Raw genomic sequence first — 23,324 nt, forward strand, 5'->3', positions numbered from 1 at the left:
GAAGCTACCTTTGAGACGAGACCTTCTTGTTCAGGGTCCGTTCGAACATCCGAATCTGGTTTCACTCCAGCTGACTGCTTGGAGATTGAACGCTTGATTTTATCGAAGCGAGGATTCTCAGATTCTGTGATCGATACTCTTGTTCAGGCCAGAAAGCCTGTGACTAGAAAGATTTACCACAAAATTTGGAAAAAATATATCTGTTGGTGTGAATCTAAAGGATTCCCTTGGGACAAGGTTAAGATTCCTAGGATTCTATCCTTCCTTCAAGAAGGATTGGAAAAAGGATTATCTGCAAGTTCCCTGAAGGGACAGATTTCTGCCTTGTCGGTATTACTTCACAAAAAGCTGGCAGCTGTGCCAGATGTTCAAGCCTTTGTTCAGGCTCTGGTTAGAATCAAGCCTGTTTACAAACCTTTGACTCCTCCTTGGAGTCTCAATTTAGTTCTTTCAGTTCTTCAGGGGGTTCCGTTTGAACCCTTACATTCCGTTGATATTAAGTTATTATCTTGGAAAGTTTTGTTTTTAGTTGCGATTTCTTCTGCTAGAAGAGTCTCAGAATTATCTGCTCTGCAGTGTTCTCCTCCTTATCTGGTGTTCCATGCAGATAAGGTGGTTTTACGTACTAAACCTGGTTTTCTTCCAAAAGTTGTTTCTAACAAAAACATTAACCAGGAGATTATCGTACCTTCTCTGTGTCCAAAACCAGTTTCAAAGAAGGAACGTTTGTTGCACAATTTGGATGTTGTTCGCGCTCTAAAATTCTATTTAGATGCTACAAAGGATTTTAGACAAACATCTTCCTTGTTTGTTGTTTATTCAGGTAAAAGGAGAGGTCAAAAAGCAACTTCTACCTCTCTCTCTTTTTGGATTAAAAGCATCATCAGATTGGCTTACGAGACTGCCGGACGGCAGCCTCCCGAAAGAATCACAGCTCATTCCACTAGGGCTGTGGCTTCCACATGGGCCTTCAAGAACGAGGCTTCTGTTGATCAGATATGTAGGGCAGCGACTTGGTCTTCACTGCACACTTTTACCAAATTTTACAAGTTTGATACTTTTGCTTCTTCTGAGGCTATTTTTGGGAGAAAGGTTTTGCAAGCCGTGGTGCCTTCCATTTAGGTGACCTGATTTGCTCCCTCCCTTCATCCGTGTCCTAAAGCTTTGGTATTGGTTCCCACAAGTAAGGATGACGCCGTGGACCGGACACACCTATGTTGGAGAAAACAGAATTTTTGTTTACCTGATAAATTTCTTTCTCCACGGGTGTGTCCGGTCCACGGCCCGCCCTGGTTTTTTTTTAATCAGGTCTGATATTTTATTTTCTTTAACTACAGTCACCACGGTACCATATGGTTTCTCCTATGCAAATATTCCTCCTTAACGTCGGTCGAATGACTGGGGTAGGCGGAGCCTAGGAGGGATCATGTGACCAGCTTTGCTGGGCTCTTTGCCATTTCCTGTTGGGGAAGAGAATATCCCACAAGTAAGGATGACGCCGTGGACCGGACACACCGTTGGAGAAAGAAATTTATCAGGTAAACATAAATTCTGTTTTTTGCTCTCTTTCTCCCCCTCTCCCTTTTACTCTCTCTCCCCCCTCTCTTTTGCTCTCTCTCCCCCCTCTCTTTTGTTCTCTCTATCCCCCACCATTTGCTCTCTCTCACCCCTCTCTTTTGCTCTCTCTCTCTCTCCCCCCTCTTTTGCTCTCTCCCCCCTCTTTTCCCTCTCTCTCCCCCTTCTTTTGCTCTTTCTCTCCCCCCTCTTTTGCCCTCTCTCTCCCCTTTCTTTTGCTCTCTTCCCCCTCTCTTTTGCTGTCTCTCTCCCCCTCTCTTTTGCTCACTCTAACCTCCCTCTTTTACTTTCTCTCTCCCCCCTTTTTTTGCTCTTTCCAATCTCTCTTTTGCTGTCTCTCTCCCTCTCTTTTGCTCTCTCTATCCCCCTCTTTTGCTCTGTTTATCCCCTCTTTTGCTCTCTCTATCCCCCCTCTTTTGCTCTCACTCTCCCCTTTCTCTTTTGCTCTCTCTCTCCACCCTCTCTTTTGCTCTCTCTATCCCCCTCTCTTTTGCTCTCTCTCCCCCCTCTCTTTTGCTCTCTCTCTCTGCCCTCTCTTATGCTCTCTTTCTCTCTCCCTCTCTTTTGCTCTCTCTCTCCCCTCTCTTTTGCTCTCTCTCTCCTCTCTCTTTTGCTCTCTCGGTTTCCCCCCTCTCTTTTGAACTCTCTCTATTCCCCCTCTTTTGCTCGCTCTCTCCCCTTTCTTTTGCTGTATTCCCCCTCTCTTTTGCTCTCTCTATCTCTCCTTATTTGCTTTCCCTCCCCCTCTCTTTTGCTCTTGCTATACCCCCTCTTTTGCGCTCTCTATCCCCCTCTTTTGAGCTCTCTCTTTCATGGCCACCCCACCCCATCCTCATCTCACCCGGCCCGCCCGCATCACGCCCGGCCCACCACGCAATGCCCGTGTCACTCCCGTCCCCGTCCCCTGTCACGCCCGGTCGGCCCCAGATACCACTGTCTGTTAAAGGCCAGGTGTGTCTCTACTGCACGTGACAGCTTTGGACAAACACACTTGGCCTTTTATATTATAGGATAGTATATTGAATAGGAAAATACTCAAAGCAAAAATGTTAAAATCAGATTTGAAAAGGATTATTAACATACAGCTAGATTACGAGTTTTCAGCGATATAGGGAAATTAACAACCTCCACAAAAGTGGCGTTATTTCACCTCCCTATAGCGCTGCTATTACAGGTTTACAAAAAGCAGGCTTGTACGGGCGATATGGTGGCGTTGTGCTCCATACCGCACCCAAATACAAGCGCTGCTTTAAAGTGCACAATTTCCCCATAGACATCAATGGGGAGCACCGGCAAAAGAGAAGCCTAACACCTGCGATCGCGAAAACAAAATCTCTGTAACGCAGCCCCATTGATGTCTATGGGGAAAGAAAAAGTTATGTTTAAACCTAACACCCTAAAATAAACCCAGAGTCTAAACACCCCTAATCTGCCACCTCCGATATCGCTGCCACCTACATAGAGTTATTAACCCCTAATCTGCTGCTCCCGATATCGCCACCATCTACATACAGCTATTAACCCCTAATCTGCCGCCCTTAACATCGCCACCACCTACATTACAGTTATTAATCCCTAATCGGCGCCCCCCAATGTCGCCGCCACTATACTAAAATTATTATCCTCTAAACCTCTGGCCTCCAACATCACTAACACTAAATAAATATATTAAACCCTAACCCTGACTTAACCCTAACACCCCCTAACTTAAATATAATTAAAATAAATCTAAATAAACCTTACAATTATTACCTAAATAATTCCTATTTAAACTAAATACATATAATAGTTATATAGTAGCGATCTTAGGTTTTATTTTTATTTCACAGGTAAGTTTGTATTTATTTTAACTAGGTAGACTAGTTAGTAAATAGTTAACTATTTACTAACTAGCTAGTTAAAATAAATACAAAGTTACCTGTAAAATAAAACCTAACCTGCCTTACACTAAAAACTAACATTACAATAAAATTAAAAAAATTAAATTACTAAAATACAATTTTCTAAATTACAAAAAAATAAACACTAAATTCCAAAAATTAAAAAACAAAATTATCAAAAATAAAAATGAATTTCCTCCTAATCTAATAGCCCTATCAAAAAAAACAAAAAAAACCTAGCCTACACTAAACTGCCAATGGCCCTTAAAAGGGCCTTTTGTGCGGCATTGCCCCAAAGAAATCAGCTCTTTCACCTGTAAAAAAAAAATACAAACACCCCCCAACAGTAAAACCCACCACCCAACCAACCAACCCCCCCAAATAAAAACCTATCTAAATAAACCTAAGCTAACCATTGCCCTTAAAAGGGCATTTGGATGGACATTGTCCTTAAAAGGGCATTTAGCTCTTTTACATTGCCCAAACCCTAAACTAAAAAAAAACACCCAAAAAAACCTTAAAAAAACCTAACACTAACCCCCAACGATCCACTTACAGTTATCGAAGTCCGGATACCCATCCTCATCCAGGCGGCAAGAAGTCTTCATCCTGGCGGGCTCTTCCATCTGGCGTGGAGTGGGTCCATCTTCAAGACACCTGGGCCTCTATTTAACAAAGTCTGTCGGACCTGATTCGACAGTGCGGATCAGGTCCGACAGACCTCGCTGAATACAGAGAGCAATGCGCTCTAAGTATTCACCATTGCACCAGCAACTCACAAGAGCTGCTGGTGCAACGCCACCCCCTGCAGACTCGCGGCCAAAGGGCCGCCAGCAGGGGGGTATCAATCAACTCGATCGGGTTGAATTGTGGCGGTCTGTCCGCCTGCTCAGAGCAGGCGGACAGGGTTATGGAGCAGCAGTCTTTGTGACCGCTGCTTCATAACTGCTGTTTTTGGCGAGCCTGCAGGCTCGCCAGAATCACGGGGCATCAAGCTCCATTCGGAGCTTGATAGATAGGCCCCCTGGTGTGGAAATCCTCTTTTTACGATTATCACTGGAAAATGAAGTTTCCCTTTAAGTGACGTCATCCAAGATAAAAGATTTATATCAGCCAATAGGAATTAAAGGGGAAAAATCCTATTGGCTGTTGCAATCAGCCAATAGGATTGAGCTTTTATCCTATTGGCTGTTCCAATCAGCCAATAGAATGAGAGCTCAATCCTATTGGCTGATTGGATCAGCCAATAGTATGAAAGCTCAATCCTATTGGCTGATTGCAACAGAAAATAGGATTTTTTCCCCTTTCATTTCTATTGGCTGATAGAAATCTTTCAGCCAATAGGAATGTAAGGGAAGCCATTTTGGATGACGTCACTTAAAGCGAAACTTATTTTTCCAGCGACGATCGTAAGAAGAGGATGCTCCATGCCGGATGTCTTGAAGATGGACCCTCTCCGCGCAAGATGGATGAAGATAGAAGATGCCGTCTGGATGAAGACTTCTTGCTGTCTGGATGAGGACTTCGCCGGCTGGATCAAGATGGAAGAGGCCGCCTGGATGAAGACTTCTTCCCGTCTGGATGATGACTTCGCCGGCTGGATGAAGTTGGATGTCCGGACTTCGTTAACTGTAAGTGGAACGTCGGGGGTTAGTGTTCGTTTTTTTTAAAGGTTTTTTGGGTGGGTGTTTTTTTTAGCTTAGGGTTTGGGCAATGTAAAAGAGCTAAATGCCCTTTTAAGAACAATGCCCATCCAAATGTCCTTTTCAGGGCAATGGTTAGCTTAGGTTTATTTAGATTTTTATTTGGGGGGGTTGGGTGGTGGGTTTTACTGTTGGGGGTGTTTGTATTTTTTTTTATAGGTAAACAAGCTGATTTCTTTGAGGCAATGCCCGAAAAAAGGCCCTTTTAAGGGCCATTGGCACTTTAGTGTAGGCTATGGGTTTTTTTATTTGGGAGGGGGCTTTTTTATTTTGATAGGGCTATTAGATTAGGAAAAAATCATTTTTATTTTTGATAATTTCGTTTTTTATTTTTTGTAATTTAGTGGGGGGGGGGTTTTCATTTAGAAAATTGGATTTTAATAATTTAATTTATTTTATTTTATTGTAATGTTAGTTTTTCGTGTAAGCAGGTTAGGTTTTATTTCACAGGTAAGTTTGTATTTATTTTAACTAGGTAGTTAGTAAACAGTTAATAACTATTTACTAACTAGTCTACCTAGTTAAAATAAATACAAACTTACCTGTAAAATAAAAATAAAACCTAAGATAGCTACAATATAACTATTAGTTATATTGTAGCTAGCTTAGGTTTTATTTTAAAGGTAAGTATGTATTTCGTTTTAAATAGGAATTATTTAGGTAATGATTGTAAGTTTTATTTAGATTTATTTTTATTATATTTAAGTTAGGGGGTGTTAGTTTTAGGGTTACGTTAGAGTTAGGGTTAGACTTAGGGTTAGGGTTACGTTAGGGTTAGGATTAGTGATGTGGGAGGTCAGAGATTTAAGGGTTAATAATTTTATTCAGTGGTTAATAGAAACATAGAAACATAGAATTTGACGGTAGATAAGAACCAAAAAGGCCCATCAAGTCTACCCATATTACATGTTACTTTTTCCTTAGGATAGCCTTATGCATGTCCCAGGCATTTTTAAATTCCTTTACAGTCTTTGTGTTTACCAAAGTTTATTCCATGAATCCACCACCCTTTCTGTAAAAAAATGCTTCCTCAAATTTCTCCTGAATCTGCTACCCTCTAACTTTAGATTGTGACCCCTTGTTTTGGCATTTATTTTTTTGTGAAAAATGCTTTCAGATTCTATTTTATTAAGTCCCTTCATATATTTGAAGGTTTCTATCATGTCACCTCTTTCCCTTCTATCCTCTAAACTATACATATTTAGATCATAGAGTCTTTCTTTGTACGTTTTATATTTTAGACCATGTACCATTTTAGTAGCCCTCCTTTGGACAGCTTCTAGTTTATTTATATCTTTCTGAAGATATGGTCTCCAGAACTGTACACAGTATTCCATATTTGGTCTAACTAAAGATCTGTAAAGTGGCATAAGAGCCTTGCTATTTCTGCTACTAAAACCTCTTCCATTGCAACCAAGCATGTGACTGGCCTTGCTGGCTGCACTGCTTCATTGTGCACCAAATTTTAAATCATCTGAAATAATAATTCCCAAGTCCCTTTCTTCTTTAATTACAGTCAGTAATGTACTATTGAGACTATAATTGGCCTTTGGGTTTTTGGATCCTATATGCATAATTTTGCTCTTGGTAATATTACATTTCAGATCCCATTTATTTGACCAGTCCTCTAGTTTATTAATATCACAGTTCATTTGATCAACTCCTTCTGGAACATCTACCCTGTTACAAATTTTTGTATCATCAGCAAACAAGCAACCCTTCATCTTAAGCCCACTTCCTATATCACTTATGAACATGTTAAACAAAACAGGCCCACTAGTAATAGGTTTATTATAGCAGCGTTGTGGAGGGACGGCAGATTAGGGGTTTATAATCTTTAAATAGTGTTTGTTATGCGGGAGTGCAGCGGTTTAGGGGTTAAAAGGTTTATAATAGTGGCGACAATGTCGGGGAGTAGCGGAATAGGGGTTAATAATTTTTTTTAGTGATGCAATGTCGGGAGAGGCATATTATGGGATAATAACTTTATTATAGTGTTTACGATGCGGGAGGGCCTCGGTTTAGGGGTTAATAGGTAGTTTATGGGTGTTAGTGTACTTTGTAGCAGTTTTTTTATGAGTTTTATGCTACAGATTTGTAACATAGAATTCATACCTACTGACTTTAGATGGCGGTACGAATATTGACGGTATAGGGTGTACTGCTCCCTTTTTGGCCTCCCAGGCAAACTCGTAATACCGGTGCTATGGAAGTCCAATTGAAAAATAGAAAATTTCCTTAACAATGAACAAAAAATGTTTAAATGAAAAATAAGGGAAATTTTAACAAACAGGATCCTTTGAGCCAAAGAAACCTTCATCAGTAGAATAAACTTAAATATGCTGTCGGTCAATACAAAATTAATTAAATCTTAACAATTTTGAAAAGACCTGGTAAATTAGCAGTCATAACCTTTATGATATAAGCAACAACATGTGATGTTTGCAGATGAAATCAAGTACATGAACTGAATATGTAAAAAAACGTAAATGTTATTGTACATGTAGAAACATTGCTAGCATAAAACAAGATAAATAAATGACACATAATTGAGCTGAAGAAATAACAACAGCTTAAAAAAATGAAAAGAACACACTTAGCTTTGTAGAATTGTGTTCCAGGGCATCATAGTTTCTACAGTAACATCAGAGTCAGGATCAGAATGAGACATCACGCAAAATGTAACAGAAAAAGAAAAATAACATTAGGCAAAACTTTCAATTTCCACAATGTAACAGTTTCAGTAGAGAAAAACAAAAGCAGGAATAATAGCTTTCAAAGTTCATGAAAGAAGCGAGCAATAGAGGGAGAGGGGTAAAATAACTAAAATTTGGCGCCAAGAATGACGCATTACGCAAAAATAAGTTAAAAAAATGTAAGTGCAAAACTAACACCAGTAAATGACACAACTCGCGTAACATAACATAACATAGCATAACAAACGCGATTTCACGCCAAAACAGCTAGCATCAACAACGACATAGGAAATTACAAAATTTGCGCCATCTAAGGCCCGAAAATTACGCAATAAAAAACAGCATTTTGCGCCCTCGCGAGCCTAGATTTGCCCGCGAAAAAATGAAAGTCAAATTGAAAAAGACTGAACCCCAAGTAAGAAAAAAGTTTAAATAAACTTCCCAAACATGATTCCTATACTGAATCTGTTTAGACTACAAAGGGAAATACACATAGACCTGACTCATGGCAAATATAAGTAAAATACATATATTTAAAACTTTATATTAATACATAAAGCACCAAACCATAACTGAGAGTGTCTTAAATAATGATACATACTTACCGAAAGACACCCATACACATATAGCAGATAGCCAAACCAGTACTGAAAACTATCAGCAGAGGTAATGCTATATAAGAATATATCGTCGATCTGAAAAGGGAGGTAGGAGATGAATCCCTACTACCGATAACAGAGAACCCTTGAAAATATTTCCCACAAGGGAAACCATAAAATCAATAGGCGATACGCTCTTCACATCCCTCTGACAAACACTGTACTCTGAGAGGAATTGGGCTTCAGAATGCTTAGAAGCGCTTATCATAGAAGAAATCATAAAAATCAAGCACAAACTTACCTCACCTCCTCCATAGGAGGCAAAGTTTGTAAAACTGAATTGTGGGTGTGGTGAGGGGTGTATTTATAGGCATTTTGAGGTTTGGGAAACTTTGCCCCTCCTGGTAGGATTGTATATCCCATACGTCACTAGCTCATGGACTGTTGCCAATTACATGAAAGAAATATAGATGAACAAGAAGTTTTAGCAGAAGAAAAATATTTGTATTGATGCCCTTAAAGGTATAGAAAAGTCAAAATTGAAATGTGTATGGGTACATTTCAATTTAAATTATAAGCATTTTTGCAATATACTTCCATGAGCAAAAATCCTTCTAGTATAAGTTATTACTTTTTTTCTGAAGCATACGTACATATCTTGTGAGGGCCCGTGCAGAGAGCCTCAGTGGTGTGTATTGCTTCTGAATATGTCATTTGTGTCATAAAAGTCACTGCTTGCTCTCTGGGAAGGTGTGATGTATGAATACTGGTGCACAGGCCCTCTCAGGACATGTGCGTATGCTGAAGAAAAAACAGTAATAACTATAACTAGAAGCATTTTTGCTAATGAAAGTATAATGAAAAAATGCTATTATTTCAAATAGAAATGCACCCATGCACATTTAATTTTTGACCTTTTTATCCCTTTAACATTTATAGTTTCAAGGAAAGGTGGGAGAGAACATGCAAAATTGGAGCTCAATAAATTTAATCTTCCCATGTGGTAAAAATGCTGCAAATAATTCAGAAAGGGCGGGTTTTGCATAAAGATATTGCAAAATAAAAAAATAGATATTACATGATCCTTATAAGATTACAATATATATGACTGGATGCCTCTGTTATATACATGTATAAATATTAATATTAAAGATGGCTTATAGCAAAAATCCATAATATTTAGAAAGATGTTGTATTACAATGATTATTTAAATATTTTTAACAGCGTATTCCATCTGGTGGAGATGGGAAAAAAGTTAAATTTTTTGGACAATCTATTCATGGACAAATGGACTTAAATGGGGATGGTCTAACTGATGTAACTATTGGAGGAATTGGTGGTGCTGCACTTTTTTGGTATGTATGTTACTGCTATAAATGTTGACAACCAGGAAATTCAAATTAAGTAATAAACTAGAGTGTGATGCCCAACTAAAATGCATCTATGTAAGTTATTTAAATAATTAATTGCAATAAACCTTCCTGCTCCTCTCCCACGTTGGAAGATGGAAACTCATGCCTATGGAAATTGGTTGAAAGGCTATCCACCACTTCAGAGACTGTCTGGTAAATTGATCTAAAGTTACCCTTTCTAAAAGATCTGAATGATCTCAATTCCACTGTCGGAGCATAGACAATTGCAGAGGCCTTTGATGCAACCATGCAAATGGAATGGAGCCTGACGCAGCCACCATGAGGCCCACTTCTTCCATGCACTGAGCCACTGATGGAGAAGGAGCCTTCTGAAGGTCTTTACAAGCTGACTGTAGTTTCAGTATGCGCTGCTCTGTTAAGAAAACTTCATGGTTACAGAGTCTATGATCACCCCTACACACTCTCATTGGAGGTGTGAGAAAACTTTTGGAGACATTGCTTATCCAACTGTGTCTGAAAAGAAACCAAAGTAACTTTCTTTCCAAAGGCAGGGAGAGTCCACAACTTCATTCCTTACTGTTGGGAATATCAACACCTGGCCACCAGGAGGAGGCAAAGACACCTCATTCAAAGGCTATAAATATCACTCCTACTTCCCCTATCCTCCAAGTCATTCTTTGCCTTTCTTAACTAGAGGAGGATTGCAGAGAAAGTCTCAGAAGATATGGATAGTCCTTTAATGGGTATTTTCCCTTCAAGAGGACTGGGTCTTTAAAGTAATCATGTAAATCTCTCAGTGAGAGTGTTGATGAAAGTTAGTGTCTAGAGATGCAGGGAATGTTTTTCTGTTACTTGTTCTAGGCAGTCAATCTAACAGTCCCTGGGTAACCAGTACTAACAAGTTACACTGTTTTTTCCCTTATCACTCATGTTCCTGTCAGCACAGCTCAGAGAGACTGTAACACCTGCAGATGCTGTGTCTGCTCCACAGCACCAATCCTGGAGGGTAAGTCGTTATCTTATCTTAGGGTAAGGTACCTAGTGGGTCTATTCTCACCCCTAAGATTTTTACAGGGACCCTTTGGTCATGACACTTAACTAACCTCTACAAGATCTGGGGTTCATATCTCCTTCGTTACAGAGATTATTTAGAAGGAGCAGTTGGGGACTTAGTGTGCTGCTTAGCTTCTTATAGGACGAACTTGTGAAGGGTTATGGCTTAAAGAGGGTGTTTGGGTCAATGGCAATGGAACACTTGAGTAAATTTTATTTTTCTTTGACACTGCGCAGCTCTTAATAGCTTTCCGTGCTTTCTGCTATAGTGGGGGCGGTCTCTTCTTGCGCACCACATGATCGGGTGAGATTTCCTTCCATTTAGCGACATCGGTTCTCCTTTCAATAGGGGTCCTTTTTGCATCCACGGGGAGTCCACTTCTTCTCCGGTCTGGGTCTCTAGGAGGGGATGTGTACCCCAGCCTGGGCGTGTATAGAGGTGCCTCTCTAAATTTAGAATTTTTGTTTTATTTTGTGGCCGTGACTCTGTAGATACCCTTCAGAGGGTTCTGTGTCGGCTATAATAATTTCAAATACTTTGTATATACTGTGAGGATGGTTTGTCCTCCTGTCCAATTTTGTTCCAATTGCCTGGGTGTCATTCTAAAGACTAGGAAGGGGGCTAGATCTACTAATCCCTCTGATAAATGTATTCCCTCTGAGCCATCCACCTCTCAGGACTTGTTCAGAAGATGCCTACCCTCACTCTGCAACCCGGATTTAACCCTATTTCACATGCAGTTCCTCGTGGCACGCCTATTCCTCCTGTTAGAGGGTTTCTTTTTCCAGTGGACTTTACTGCGCAGTTACAATCTGCTGTGTTTACGGCCCTTAATACCTTACCTATCTCTGGAAAACGCAAGAGAATGGTCAAACATAGCTCTAATGATTTGGGGGCTATATCTTCTTTTCAATCAGATTTAGCTAGTATGTCTCCAAATTCTGAAGATCAAGTAACCTCAGTAGCATCAGAGGGTGAACTTTCAGAGTCAGATGTTTCAGAAGCTAAACCTATCCCCTCTGAGTAACCAAACTTCAGGTTTAAAATTGAACATCTACGTTTCCTTTTAAAGGAGGTTTTATCTACGCAAAAGATCCCAAAGCTAGATAGGTCTTTGAAGACAAGAAGGCTCCACAGACTTTCCCGGTTCCAGTTCATATGGCGAACATTATTGCTAATGAATGGTAAAGTATTGGAACACATTTTTCCCCTTCTTCAACCTTTATGAAACTATTTCCAGTTCCTGAGTCACAATCTGGAGCTGTGGAGTTCCATTCCTAAGGTGGATGGAGCTATTTAAATGCTTGTCAAGTATACTACTATCCCTCTAGAGGATAGCTCCTCTTTCAGGGAACCTATGGATAATAAATTAGAGAATTACTTGAGAAGAATCTTTCAACATATGGGGTTTCTTTTTCAACCGGCAGCAGCGGTAGCCGCTGTTGCAGGAGCAGCCACCTATTGGTGTGACTCTCTGTCAGAACTAATTGTTGAATTCCCTCTTGAGGATATTCAGGAAAGGATTAAATCTCTATGAATAGCCATTTCCTTTATCTGTGATGCAAATATGCAGATTGTCTGTTTGAATGCCAAGGCTTCAGGTTTTGCGGTCCTAGCACGCAGGGCTCTCTGGTTGAAGTATTGGTCCGCGGATATTGTCTCTAAATCTATATTCATTACCATTTAAGTGGAAAATTTTATTTGGACCAGATCTGGATTCCATCATTTCTACTGTTACAGGGGGGTGGGGGGGAGGTGCTTTCCTACCCAGGACAAGAAGACCAGATCTAAGGGACGTCAGGCCTGTAATTCTCGTTCCTTTCGTTCTGACAAGTCCCAAAGAACTCAATCTTCCTCCAAACCTGAACAGTCCAAGAGCACTTGGAAACCTTCTCAGTCTTGGAACAAGTCCAATCAGAGCAAGAAGCCCACAGATAACAAATCTACATGAAGTGGCTGCCCCGATCCAGAATCGGATCGAGTAGGGGGCAGACTATCATTTTTCTCAGATGCCTGAGTTCAAGACTTTCAGGATCCTTGGGTGTTAAGACATTGTAGCCCAGGGATACAGGATAGGATTCAAATCTCAGCCTTCCAAGGGCAGATTTCTCCTTTCCAGATTGTCTACAAGACCAGAGAAGAAAACTGCCTTCTTAGGGTTTATTTCCATTGAGCTGTTAAAAATGGAGCCATAAGCTACCGAAGCGGCCGACAGCTAAAAGTAATTTATGGCTCCATTTTAGTACCTGGTTTCCATTGAAAAGGTTTCCACTTTGTGTGTAGGTGTAAGATAGCGCTGTGTAAACGTTTCCACCCGATGCCGGATTTCTAAAACATTAATAGGTTACTATGGTAACCTAACCTTACACTACACTTGATCGCATATATGGCACCGCATACAAGTGCGGTGCTGGATATTTTACCCATCGCTTGCTGTTTGAATAAAATTAAACACCTAATGCATGCGCAATATCTACCTCTCAACTGAAACCCCCCACGACAATAACTAATGTATTAACCCCTAAACCGCCATCCCCCACAACACAAACTATCTATTTAAACTATTAACCTCTAATTCGCAATGCCCCACATCGCAAACTATTTAAACTATTAACCCCTAATCCTCAATGCCCAACATCGCAAACTATCTATTTAAACTATTAACCCTAAACCGCCAATAACCCACATCGCAATTAACCTAATAAATCTATTAACCCCTAAACCGCCAAACCCCACAACGCAAATAAATAATCACTAAATCCCCTAACACCTCCTAAATTAACCCCATTACATAAATTAAAATAATCCTAAATTACAATTAAAATAAAAAACCTAACATTACTTTAAAAATAAAAAAAATAAGTTTAAATTAAGCTTAAATTACAGAAAATAAAAAAGTCTAACATTACATAAAATAATAAACAACATTATCAAAACAAAACAAAAAAATAAAAAAAAATCTTTTACAGTGCCCAAATCCATAATCTTGTTCCAAGCGGCAACCTCTTCTATCTTCATCCAGGACCACGGAACTGAAGGCCGGCGGTCACGGAACTAAAGACCGGCAACTGCAGAACTGAAGACTGACGACCGCAGGACTGAAGACCGGAGACCACAGAGCCATGGAGTGTGGAGGATCCTCTTCGTACGATCGCCGCCATACACTGTATAGTGAATTCAATGTACGCGATTAAATATGGCGTCCCTTGCATTCCTATTAGCTGATTTGATTCTTCAAAATCAAATCAGCCAATAGGATAAGAGCCTCTGAAATCCTATTGGCTGATCAAATCAGCCAGTAGGATGAGAGCTACTGAAATCCTTTTGGCTGATTTGGACAGCCAATAGGATTTCAGTAGCTCTCATCCTATTGGCTGATTTGAATTTGAAGAATCAAATGAGCCAATAGGAATGCAAGGGACACCATATTTAATCGCGTACCTTGAATTCACTATACAATGTACGGCGGCGATCGTACAAAGAGGATCCTCCACGCTCCATGGCTCTGCGGTCGCTGGTCTTCAGTTCTGCGGCCGCTGGTCTTCAGTTCCACAGTAGCCAGTCTTCAGTTCTGCAGTCCTAGATGAAGATAGAAGAGGTCGCAGCTTGACAGAAGACTTCACTGCAGGACTTCATGAACCGTGAGTACCTATCTGAGGGGTAGAGTTAGGCTTTTTTTAAATTTTTGGCATTTTTTTATTTTTTAGATTTAGGGATTTGGGCACAGTAAAAGAGCTGAATGCCCTTTTAAGGGCAATGCCCATACAAATGCCCCTTTAGGGGCAATGGGTAGTTTAGGATTTTTTTGTGTTAGTTTTTTTTTATTTTGGGGGGTTTGGTGGGTGGGGGTTTTACTGTTAGGGGGAACTTAGTTTTTTTAAAGGTAAAAGAGCTGTTTAACCTAGGGCAATGCCCTACAAAAGACCCTTTTAAGGGCTATTTGTAGTTTAGTATTAGATTAGGGGGTGCTTTTATTTTGGGGGCTTTTTATTTTCATAGGGATTAGGTTTATTTTTTTTATTTTTGATCATTTTGTTTATTATTTTATGTAATGTTAGACTTTTTTATTTTCTGTAATTTTAGCTTAATTTAAAATTAGTTTTTTTATTTTTAAAGTAATGTTAGGTTTTTCATTTTAATTGTAATTTAGGATTTTTTAAATTTATGTAATGGGGTTAATTTAGGGGGTGTTAGGTTTGGGGGCTTAGTGATTATTTGTGTTGTGGGGTTTGGCAGTTTAGGGGTTAATAGATTTATTAGGTTAATTGCCATATGGGTTATTGGCGGTATAGGGGTTAATAGATTTATAAGGTTAATTACGATGTGGGTTAATGGTGGTTTAGGGGTTAATAGATTTATTATGTTAATTACGATGTGGGTTAATGGCGGATTAGGGGTTAATCGTTTTAATAGCTAGTTTGCGTTGTAAGGCATGGTGGTTTAGAGGTTAATACATTTATTATAAGTTGCATTGTGGGGGGGATGGCTGATAGAAGGGTTTTGACGTGCTAGGTCAGATTTCAATGGGAAAAAGGTCTCAAAGAGCACCTTTTTCCTGTTTTACACCTAGTTGGGCTGGGTGTTATTTTTGTTAATGTATCTGCAGCCTCCGACAGTGTATTTACAGTTTGCGCGGGCATTGGAAACTGGGTATTATTTAATGATTAGCGGCTTCCTATACTTTGTATGGGACACGATAATGTTTTCAGCAGCCGGAGTCCGGCAAACCTAATTACGGCTCAATGGAAAATAGCCCTTAGATTGCGTCCGAGATCTCTTCTCCTTAGAAGTAATCGTCCCATTTCCTGTCTGAGAAAGGGGACTAGGGTTTTATTCAAAACTCATTGTGGTTTCCAAAAAAGAGGGAACTTATCGCCAAATCCTTGACTTGAAATCTCTCAACAAGTTTCTCAGGGTCCCCTCCTTCAAAATGGAGACTATCAGATCCATCCTTCCCCTGATACAGGAAGGAGAATTCATGACTACAATCGACCTAAAGGATGCATACCTTCATGTTCTGATCCACAAGGATCATTTTCAGTTCCTGAGGTTTACTTTTCTGGACCAACATTTCCATTTCATAGCACTACCATTTAGCTTAGCTTAGCTACTGCTCCCAGAATATTTACAAAGGTTTTGGGAGCTCTTCTAGCAGTGGCCAGATCACAGGGTATCACAGTGGCTCCTTACCTGGACAATATCTTGGTACAAACTCCATCTTTTCATTTAGCAAGGGAACATTCAGACTCCCTTCTGAGTCTCCTTTGGACACATTGATGGAAGATAAATATGGAAGAGAGTTCTCTGGGAACCAGAGTGGTTTTTCTGGGTACTATCATCGACTCAGTATCAATGAAGATCTTTTTGACAGATCAGAGACGTTCCAAGCTGGTTGCGGCATGTCTATCTCTCCAAGCCACCTTAAGACCATCGGTGGCTCAGTGCATGGAGGTAGTTGGGATCATGGTATCTTGTATGGACATTATTCCTTTTGCCCGATTCAATCTCAGACCTCTACAACTATGTATGCTGAGACAATGGAATGGCGATCATTTAGACCTGTCTCAACAGATTGTTCTGGACAGTCTGATGAGAGACTCTCTCTCTCTTGGTGGCTCTGTCAAGATCACCTGTCCCTAGGCACATGCTTCTTGAAACTGTCCTGGGAGTTTGTGACTACAGACGCCAGCCTCTTAGGCTGGGGAGCAGTCTGGGGTCCCAGGAAGGCTCAGAGGCTGTGGTCCCAAGAGGAATCTACTCTTCCAATCAATATTCTGGAACTTCAGGCAGTTCTTAATGCACTGAGGGCATGCCCGGTATATCAGATTCCAATCAGACAATATAACCTCAGTTGCTTACATCAACCATCAGGGAGGAACAAGAAGTTCCCTAGTGATGTTAGAGGTGTCTCAAATTATTCAATGGGCAGAAGCACACAACTGTCTTCTTTCCATGATTCACATCCTGGGAGTGGACAACTGGGAAGCGGACTTCCTTAGCAGACAATCCTTTCACCCGGGGGAATGTTCTCTCCACCCCAAGGTGTTTGCAGAGATTACTCAGAGATGGGGGATGCCAGAAGTCAATCTCATGGCCTCCCGTCTCAATGCCAAACTACCCAGGTTTGATATCGATATCGAGGGATCCTCAAGCTGAATTAATAGACGGATTAGAGGTTCCATGGAGGTTCAGACTCATTTATCTTTTTTCTCCATTAGTTTTTCTCCCTCGTGTAGTGGCTTGAATCAAGCAGGAGCAAACTACGGTTATTCTAATAGCGCCATCCTGGCCTCGAAGGACCTGGTTTGCAGATCTGGTGAGAATGTCCTCGTCTCCTCCATGGAGGTTACCTTACCATCAGTGGCTCAGTGCATGGAGGTAGTTGGGATCATGATATCTTGTATGGACATTATTCCTTTTGCACGATTCCATCTCAGCCAACCTCTACAACTATGTATGCTGAGACAATGGAACAACGATCATTCAGACCTGTCTCAACAGATTGTTCTGGACAGTCTGACAAGAGACTCTTTCTCTTGGTGGCTCTGTCAAGATCACCTGTCCCTATGCACGTGCTTCTTGAAACTGTCCTGGGAGATTGTGACTACAGACGCCAGTCTCTCAGGCTGGAGAGCAGTCTGGGGTCCCAGGAAGGCTCAGGGGCTGTCTTCTTTCTGTGATTCACATCCTGGGAGTGGACAGCTGGGAAGCGGACTTCCTTCGCAGACAATCTTTTCACCTGGGGAATGGTCTCTCCACCCCGAGGTGTTTTCAGATATTACTCAGAGATGGGGGATGCCAGAGATCGATCTCATGGCCTCCCGTCTCAATGCCAAACTACCCAGGTTTGGTATCGATATCAAGGGATCCTCAAGTTTAATTAATAGACGCATTAGCGGTTCCATGGAGGTTCAGACTCATCTATCTTTTTCCTCCATTGGCTCTTCTCCCTCGTGTAGTGGCTCACATCAAACAGGAGCAAACCACAGTGATTCTAATAGTTCTATCCAGGCCTCAAAGGACCTCGTTTGCAGGTCTAGTGAGAATGTCCTCATCTCCTCCATGGAGGTTACCTTATCAGAAGGACCTTCTAATACAGGGTATCTTTCTGCATCAAAACCTAGATTCTCTGAGGCTGACTGCGGGGAAATGCTTAGTTTTATCCAAAAGAGGATTCTCTAATAGTGCCATAGACACTTTGATTCAGGCTCGTAAACCAGTTACTCGGCGCATCTACCATTAGGTGTGGCAGACTTGCCTGCACTGGTGTGAGGAACGCAGTTTTCCATGGCACAAGATGAAGGTTACTAGGATTTTGTCCTTTCTCCAAGATGGATTGGAGAAGGGTCTGTCTGTCAGCTTTCTCAAGGGTCAAATTTTGGCCCTATCGGTTCTACTGCACAAGAGATTAGTTGATCTTCCAGGTGTACAGTCTTTTGTTAAGGCTCTGACTAGAATCAGACCTGTATTCAAACCTGTTGCTCCGCCTTGGAGCCTTAACCTTGTTATGCGTGTTTTGCAGCAAGCTCCACTTGAGCCTATGCATGCTGTTGATATTAAACTTCTATCCTGGAAGGTTTGGTTTTTGTTGGCTATCGCCTCTGCTCGCAGAGTCTCTGAGTTTTCTGCTTTACAGTGTGATTCCCCTTACCTCATTTTCCATACCGATAAGGCGGTTTTACGTACTAAGTTATGGTTCCTTCCTAAGGTGGTGTCAGATCGCATCATCAATCAGGAGATTGTGGTTCCTTCCCTTTGCCCAAATTCTTCTTCCGCAAAGGAACGGTTGCTCCACAATCTGGACGTTGTTCGTGCCTTGAAATTCTACCTTCAGACTAATAAGGAGTTCAGACAACCTTCATCCCTGTTTGTTGGGAATCGAATTCCTGAGAAGGAAGACAAAGAGAGACGCCTCTAAGTGTGATATCATTGGGGCAACAAAACAGCAGAATAAAATAGGTAAACCACTAACATGCGGTGATGCACACTACAGTGCAAATGGAGCAGGCCGAGTCTGGCTGACTCAACAACCAACACTCCGGACAGGTAGACTCTTAGGGGTCTATTTATAATGATGCGAGCGGACATAATCCGATATTGTGGATCATGTCCGCTGCACATCGATAAATGCCGACAGCATACGCTCTCTGCATTTATAATTGCACCAGAAGTTCTGGTGAACTGCTGGTGCAATACCGCCCCCCTGCAGATTCACGGACAATCGGCCGCTAGCAGGGGGTGTCAATCAACCCGATCGTATTCGATCGGGTTGATTTCCGGCTATGTCTGTCGGCCGCCTCAGAGCAGGCAGACAGGTTATGGAGCAGCGGTCTTTAGACCGCTGCTTCATAACTTGTGTTTCTGGAGAGCCTGAAGGATCACCAGAAACACGGGACGTAAAGCTCCATACAGAGCTTGATAAATAGGCCCCATGGGGTGACAGACCCACTCTCATTGTGGGTAACCAATCGTCATCAAATAATGCCAAGCCGTGTCTCTGCAGCAATCCAGTGCTAGGATCACAATCCAGGTAGATTAAAATGATAACAGAATTACCAACAGGAGCGGTAGCGATAAAAACATTTATTGGTTAAAAACAAATGCCATTAATACAGTGACGCATTTCTCGGCGATCAATGCTATTTCCTCAGACTGTAATGATACAAATAACTACTACCTTATTTAAATCAGTATGCTCCAATAGAAAACCTTACAGGTAAAAGATATGATACTCCTCTTATGACCTCATACAGGTGAACAGAGCCTATTGGGCTTATCAAAGGGTCATAGACAGGGAATGGTTCCTCCCCTTCCTAAAAAACATTTTAACATTTTCGCAAATATAAATGAATACAACACAGTATTGCAACACTCTATCTATACAATATGGTACTATCTATGCAATATAGTGTCTCCAACGAAACAAAAAGTGAAATTAGCCCATTTACCATGGTCAATATCATAGTGTGTCACAAAGTTGTCAGACAAAAGCCCAAATGCCAACAGACATATTTCTGATAGCACAGCTTAGTTGGGGTAAATTACAATAACACCAATCCTATTCCTACCGTAATATTAGCGTGTCAAAAAATAAAATAAAAATCCAAAATAGAAAGAATGTGAGATAAACTATATGTGTAAGAACAATACATATTTTCTTAATCAAATAATAAAATTCTATACCACATGCGGGTGATAAACTCATTTTTTATTAGACTATATTACACAATATAATGGAAACGTATATCATCCAATCAAAAAAGTGTAGTGTCTCTAAGATGTGTGTGCTAAACTACTATATCATCTGTGATGTGTTTGATGTAGATTTGTACTCTGAATAGTGTACAAAAATAAAATATAAATAAATAGTGTCTTAAGATTGTGATATGACTAATAACAATATCAAACAATTTCAAAATGCAGCTAGGTCTATATTTAAACTCAAGCCATAAGGATAGAGTGTGTGAAGCTTATATATCCAGATGGTCTGCCTCTGGCGTAAACTTGTGAATCTATTTTATCTATGAGAATATATAATGTAATCAATAGGAGCTATATTAAAACAATTAAGATCTCCACCATGTTGATTGTTACAATGTCGGCACACACTATGATACAGAAAATTTGCCTTCATGTTTCTTAAGTGCTCACACCATCTATGGCTGAGACATCTACATGTGCACCCCACGTACTTCACCCCACATTTACAGGTTAGTAGATATATAACATATGTGGAAGCACAGGTGATGTGACTTTTGATGGTCACAATTTGAGGAATCTGATTTAAATGCAGTTTTGCCATGGTTATTATATTTACACATCTTGCAATTTCTCACTTTACATTTAAAAGACCCAAACGATGTACCTACATTACCTACTAAATGTTTTTTCCTTGTCATCAACTTGTAGGGTTTTAGGGCATGTTTAACTATTTGACTTGGGGCTAGGTGGTTTTTAAGGGTAGGGGCTCTTTTAAAAACGACCCTGGGTCTATCCTCAATCATTTTGTTCAAAACTGGGTCTTTTTTTCAGGATGCTCCAGTTATTTTTAAAGCTTCCCTAATGGCTCTATGATTGCCAAATTTGCGCCATCATATGCAAACCTTTTTTTAGGTTGGTGGGAGCTTTTCCACATCTTTGGAGATAGTAACCCCTTTCGTACTAATATCATTTACTACGGGCGCTATATAGATGACCTGGTTTTGGTATGGGAGGGGGACAAGGATTCCATAAACAAATTTCATCATTATGCATTAAATAACAATTTGAATCTCAGCTTTACCATTGAATAAAGCATTGAATCTTTGAATTTTTTGGATGTAACTTTGAAACCACAGGATAGGAATATAGAGGTAAAATTATACCGCAAACCCACTTCGGGTAACAGCATTTTAAAATATGATTCCTGTCATCCACCACATCTTTTGAGATCTATTCCCAAGAGCCAACTTATTCGGGTAAAAAGAAATTGTTCTGATCCTATAGTGTACGAACAACAGGCAGAAAATACTATTGAGAGGTTACAATTACGAGGTTACCCAAAGGCAATTTTGAAACAGGCTAAAGATGCTGTTGATAGAATACCTAGGATAGAACTGCTCAAGTATAAAAAAAGAAATAAAAAAGAACAAGCATTCAATTTCTCCCATTTTCACTACGCCATATAGTATGGAATATGGCAGAATTTGTAATTTGATTAGACGAAATCTTCCTATACTCCAAAATGATGAGAGGCTGAGTAAGATTGTGAAGGATGGTTGTAAATTTGTCTCACGAAACCACAGGATAGGAAAAAAAACACTTAGAAACATACTATCTCCCTCGATGTTACCTAAGATAACATCTGGTACATGGTTGCAGAAACCAAATGGTTGCTTTAAATGTAATGCCTCTAGATGTAAAACCTGTTCCCATATTATCCAAGGTAGCTCTTGTAGATCCGAGGTACTGGATAAGGAATTTGACATTCGCTATTTTGTAAATTGCAATAGCACACATGTCATATATCTCTTGACCTGTCAAGGGTGTAAGATACAGTAAATCATCAAAGCAAGAGTGTGTTCAGAACAAAAAAACCCCCAAGTGCTCTAAACGTGTATCGAAGCACATAAAGATGGGGAATTCAGGTCCCAATAATCTGTGTATCAATATTTTGGACCTCGGTCAGTATAGAAAGTCACTCAAATTGGTACAGAGTCCATTGTCCCATGGAAAAGGTAAAATCCCATTCGAAGTGTTTAAAGTATTTTACATTTTATATTTAGATTTTATTTTATCCACTCCCTATATTTATTTTTATATTTTCCTATCCACTAGCCTCTATTACTGAGTATACACTTACTCGAGATGACTACCCAGGACCCCTTGTTTAGCTGACCTTAGACATCGACATTAGACTAAGTTCCAACCTATTAGGCTACTGGGCAATAATAAATAGCTTAATCAGAGTGAATTTTGCCCTAACTATATAGGACAAGGGAAACATCATCTTTAGGGTATTATATGATTGAGTGTAGGAATAGAATGTCCAATTAGTGAGTCATTTGAACGTTATTTGTATTTTGTATTTTTTATTCTTTGCTTTTTATATTTTTTTCTGAATATGAGCGATGTACATGTATTTAGTTTTATTTATTTATTTATTTTTCATGATAGGATGTCCTTTATATTTTTTCCGTTTTGCTTTACTAGCAGTGACTAGTCATTTCTTAGGCAGACATTATGAAGTAATCATCTAAGACAGTAAGTGTTTCACGTTAAGCATTAGTACTTATACTATACACAATTGTTTATCATATGTCTTTAGCCTATATGTTAATTTCATTTAGAGATTCATTGCCTGTCACTATCGGATATCTTAGAATGTATACATTTTTTGTTAATATATTGAATATTTAATATGCATATAAGTATGTCTAATAGGAGCAAGGAAGAAGAATTCTTTCAGGTCTGACATCCCAGTGCGGCTATAATTTGTGGTAATAAAAATAACATATTCCGTTCACTATTGAACTGATTGATGTTTATAACAGCTGCACTGGGCAGTCACACCATTGGCTCATATTCAAACTCACATATGATTGGTAGAATGTTTGTTTAAAAGCTGTCACATTCAGATTCTAATTAGCCTCCGATGAAGCGCATCTACGCATGCGCGAAACGCGTCAGGCGTTCTCCACTGTGACTTTGTCTGTACATTACTTTTGGATTGTACAATAAACATTTTCTACTGCAGCAGATACTACGCCTCGTTGGTGCATATTTTCTTCTGATCGTATGTAAGATACAGTATACTGGTCGAACCAAGAGGTCCTTAAAAGATCGGTTTATGGAGTCCAAAACACTGGTAGCTAAACACTTCAGATATCACCATAACTCTGACAGTACTTTACTTAAAGTTCAAGGTATTGACTTTATACCTAGGAAGCCAAGAGGTGGTAACA

The 23,324-nt window shown here is 40.0% G+C and overlaps 1 protein-coding gene across 1 annotated transcript in view; it reads left to right on the forward strand.

Moving 5' to 3' along the window:
* The window catches only part of ITGA1 (integrin subunit alpha 1), a 359,476-nt gene that overhangs the window by 212,426 nt on the left and 123,726 nt on the right, over positions 1-23,324 (forward strand). Inside the window, exon 15 of the mRNA XM_053701263.1 lies at positions 9,679-9,809. Coding sequence (XP_053557238.1) covers positions 9,679-9,809 — 131 coding nt within the window. The remainder of the gene's footprint in view (positions 1-9,678; positions 9,810-23,324) is intronic.

The sequence above is a fragment of the Bombina bombina genome, chromosome 2 (genome assembly GCF_027579735.1).
Source record: "Bombina bombina isolate aBomBom1 chromosome 2, aBomBom1.pri, whole genome shotgun sequence".
NCBI lineage: Eukaryota > Metazoa > Chordata > Amphibia > Anura > Bombinatoridae > Bombina > Bombina bombina.